This window comes from Meles meles, chromosome 16, assembly GCF_922984935.1.
Source record: "Meles meles chromosome 16, mMelMel3.1 paternal haplotype, whole genome shotgun sequence".
NCBI lineage: Eukaryota > Metazoa > Chordata > Mammalia > Carnivora > Mustelidae > Meles > Meles meles.
In genome coordinates, this window is record NC_060081.1 from 33448719 (window position 1) to 33453151 (window position 4433).

General features: G+C 50.0%; 1 protein-coding gene across 1 annotated transcript; it reads right to left on the reverse strand.

The window, feature by feature from the left end:
* Window positions 1–2917: 2917 nt before the first annotated feature.
* LOC123927052 (ubiquitin-40S ribosomal protein S27a-like) lies at window positions 2918–3474 on the reverse strand. The gene has a single exon (XM_045981540.1). The coding sequence runs from the start codon at window positions 3439–3441 to the stop codon at window positions 2971–2973; it is 471 nt and encodes a 156-aa protein (XP_045837496.1). The 5' UTR covers window positions 3442–3474; the 3' UTR covers window positions 2918–2970.
* Window positions 3475–4433: the final 959 nt, after the last annotated feature.

Genomic DNA, 4433 nt, shown 5'->3' on the forward strand with positions numbered 1-4433 from the left:
ACAGTGACAGCCGCGTGACCTATTACTTGGCACTGGGAGAGCCGAGGGCCCCGTGTAGATTGACGGCGTGTTCACCCTAAATTGTCGCCCACCTGCCCTGCTGAGATGCTCCCATAAGGTGTAGCTCCTTGAATTGGGCTCTCAGGTGCAAGGGATAGCCTCGGCCCTGGGGGTTTGGAGTTAGGATGCTGGGAGATCCTTGGAAGAGGGTGGAACCAGAGAGGATGAAGAGGAAAAAGCACAAGGCAGGATGCCTTGGAGTCCAGAGCCCAGGGCCATCTCAGGGACATGGGAGCTGCTGACTGATGAGGAAAGCCATCTCTCTGACCCGTCTTCCCTCTTCACGTCTCTCTGACCAAAGCCAGATTCTCTGCCCTTTAAGGATTTGTGTGATTATGCTGACGGATCACAGGGGTAACCAGGGCAACCCCCCCCCTCCCCGCCCCGCTCCCACCTCACCATCCTTAATCACATACGCAAACTGATCTCATGGTTAGGGCCTGGGCATCTCTGGAGGCCATTGCCCTATTAGCTCCAGGATGTGACAGGAAGAGTAAGACCTCTGTTTGTTGCTGCCAAGCTTAGGGCTGAGCACCCCCCCCACACTGGATGAGCACCCTTGCAGCCTGCAAGGTGGCAGGCCATGAGCTCGTGAGGCCTCAGGGGCAGGCCCCCAGCTCAGCTGTCTCACAAGCCACTCAGCCTTCATCCTTCTGCTTCAGAGAGGGTCCTGTGCTGAGTCCCTGGAACAGACCCGGAGACAAAGGTTGGGGGGTACCCAGAGTATCAGGGAGGCAATTGTAGTGAGAGACAGGTACACATGATGGACAGTGGCCACACCGTTAGTGACAATGGAATCCTGACCCAGAGCTTGCAACACCAGCCCACAGCCTCTGTAGCAATTAGCCCAACCGTCAGCCTTGGTCAATAACGGCCAATTTCCCTAATTTTTGTCCCTGTTTCCAACTTAGCATTAACCAGAAAAGAAAGCTGATAGGCTTCCCTAGCCAGCCCCATGGATGCCCTACATCTGATCATCTGCTCTGCCATGTCCCCAGACCAACCTGAAACCTTCCTTTTTCCTGTCATAAAGCTCTTCTGCTCCCTGGCTTATGTTTCTGTCTCTGTCACGTGCGGGAGATGGTGGCTCACCTCCCTTGTCATCACCAGCTCTGAAAATGTTGCTTTTGCCCATTTGGGTAGTCTTATTTCCACACCAGAAGACATGGCTAGAAGAGTGAAGCAGGAACACAGCATCCGGTGGGGGTGGGGCGGCTAATGAGCAGGTTCTTGTTGGGTATCTGGGGGTCTCAGATGGCGAGGGCTGTCGCAGTACTTGTCAGCGAGTACCTGGGGCAGATTTGGTGCCTGCAGCCACCTTCTGTCTGCACTGAGGCACTGGGATGTGGGTGGGACCCCAAGAGCACGTGCTTCTGGCACAGGTAACTTTTGGGGTGATTCTTGGTTCTTACGGTGGCCGCTCATCAGAGTAGGCCTGCGAACTTGGGAAAAAGGCGGCCTATTTTCTTTTCAGTGAACCCCCATTCAGTGGATCTGGGCGTGGAGCTGGGAGTGAGAATTTATTTTATTTTATTTAAATATTTTAAAAATTTCTTTATGAGAGAGAGAGAACAAGCACGGGGAGCAGCAGAGAGAGAGGGAGAAGCAGGCTCCCCACCAAGCGGGGAGCCTGATACAGGCCTCGATCCCAGGATCCTGAGATCATGACCCGAACCAGAGTCAGACGCTTAACCAAGTGAGCTACTCAGGAGCCCCAAGGGAATGAGCAAAGCTCCTGGGGATCCAGGTAGACCCTCACACAGCGGCACAGTTCTCAGGCTGACCACCCACTAGACACACCTGCCCCATGGCCCTGATTGGCCTCCCTTTTACTCTCTGCATTTTTCATGGAATAATTGCTGACTTAAATGGATGGATGGAGATGGTGTCTCTGCCACAGTCACCCTCTGCATCTGGTGATTCACGTACTACTGCATTAATTATGTGCCCTGGGTGTATCTTCTCTCCAGCGTCTGTAGCTCTCGGGTGTCATTCATTTGGCTTGATGCTGATGTGGAACCACAGATAACATATCAGTGGCTTTCCTTCTACCATTACTTTCTGTGGTTCTTGTAAAAAATCTCCAGATTGCAATTCCCGGGTTCTAATTTCGTCCTTCCTGAACAAGCCCCTTGGTGTGGGAGAATTTAGGGGTTGGTTTTTACCACTTCCCTCACCTTTGTCCCATCTTTAGTGGTCTTTATTCTTGCAGAGTAATCTGCTGAGGTGTTTTACCCCACCCCCACCCCCCCTCCACCAACACCTCTGGGATCCAACCCTGTGGCTGACTGCATTTACAGGACTCAGTGTTAAAGAACCACAGCCCAGGATCAAAGGATGGTTATTCCATTAAATTCTTCACTTGATTTCTTCCCACACTTTATTGTAAAATTTTTCATAAATGAACAGGTTGTTCAGTGGACACTCATATGCCCACCCCCTCATTCATTCCACAAGTAACTTTTTTTTTTTTTTAACATTTGCTTTAGGATCCATCTGTTCATCCATTGGTTTGTCTTACTGTGTCTGTGCAGCACAAAGTAAGCCATGCTTCAGCGGATGTTGAATCCTGGGGACTCCTCTCTGCCCAATGACTGGTCTCTGTTTAAACTCTCTTGGAGACGGAAAACTCACTACCTGATACGATTCCCTATTACATCTACTCTAGCTGTCACCAAGTTCCTTTCTATGCCAGGGGCCCAATGGCAGGCCCTCCCCAGTGTGACTGTTCAAAAGAAAGGCACTGAGAAGAACAGAGAGCCAGCACTCCCTGGAGTTGTTGGAGCCTAGTGGCTAGGCACTCCTTCAGGGCTTCCCATTCAGAAGGTGGCTGGCAGGGTTCGAGCATGTGCACTTCTTTTTTTTTTTTTTTTTGTTAGTTCATGTCTTTTATTATTAACTCATATATAATCACTTGTCTTCTGGTTTGTTGAAGCAATAGGTCAGACAACATTTGCCACAGAAATGTCTGTCGAAGTGGCTAGCCATAAAAACTCCAGCACCACACTCATCTGAAGGGCACTCCCGACGAAGGCGACTGATTTTGCCATTCTCGTCCACCTTATAGTATTTCAGGACGGCCAGTTTAACCTTCTTTCTCTTATGCTTATTCTTCTTGGGAGGGGTATAAGTCTTCTTCTTCCTTTTCTTAGCACCACCACGAAGTCTCAACACAAGATGAAGAGTGGACTCCTTTTGAATATTGTAGTCAGACAAAGTACGTCCATCTTCCAGCTGCTTGCCAGCAAAGATCAGTCTCTGCTGATCAGGAGGAATTCCTTCTTTGTCCTGAATCTTGGCCTTTACATTTTGTATCGTATCCGAGGGTTCAACCTCGAGAGTGATGGTCTTCCCCGTAAGGGTTTTCACGAAAATCTGCATCCTGGCGGCGGTTCCACCACAGATGGCGGATCGGAAAGGGAGCATGTGCACTTCTAACCAACTCCCAAGTATGTCTGACACAGCTCATCTAGGCCCCCACTTTGAGAATTGCTGGTCTAAGCTTACACAGCAACTTAGAGGTACAGTTAATCCCTAAAATAACCAGGTAGACAGAGTCTTGATGTCTTTTTGGAATGGGTCTGGAAACATGCTTCTGCTTTGAGGGCTCCCCAGTCTTTCCCACCCCTCTCCTGGTGGCCCCAAGTAAAGCCGGTGGCTGGGGGGTGGGGCAGGTGCTTTCCCTGTGGCAACTTGCTCCTGTCCTGTGTGTGGTTCCCTTGTGGGTTGCATGTCTGCAGGTGCTGGCTCACATCCTCCCAGTGGCTTCCTGGCTTCTCCTCTCTACCTGGTGTCCGCTGGCTCCACTGACTGTCTGGGGATGGGGTCCTGGCCATGCCCCCAAGGAGAGGCATCATCATTCAACCTGAATGAACGGGTGCTCCCGATGACCTTACTTTGCTTTATTTATTTCCTCTCTGCCCAAAGCTAAAGCGTTCTCTAAAAAAAAAAACAAGTGTGTATCTCTAAGACTGCCTTTGCCTCTGTCTGCAGACTAGGGATGCTGTCTTTCACACTATGCTTTTGCAAATTAAGTTATTTAAGAAGGAGTAAACTTGTGTTAATTGTCAATGGCTTATTAGTACTCACCTAGATGGCCAGGCTGGGGATTGGTGTGAATTTCATCAATTTCCCCATGCTTTTGGGGTTCGGCTTGAACTCAAGGGCCCTTCTTGAGTGAACTCTTGTGAAAGCTTTAATTAACTCTTGCCTGTGTCAATATGTTTTATTACCTTCTGCAGCCCGCAGCTTTCCCCCATGGCTAATTTGCTCTGATGTTTGGGGCCAAGGTAATGAAGGCAGAAGCTCTGCGCAGACGCCGAAGTGCACTGAATCATATTATGGGCTCCAGCTGGAGGGCAGTTCCTCTCCAT

Coding starts and splice junctions, on each gene's coding strand:
- LOC123927052 (XM_045981540.1), bottom strand. CDS start 3,441: ATGCAGATTTTCGTGAAAACCCTTACGGGGAAGACCATCACTCTCGAG.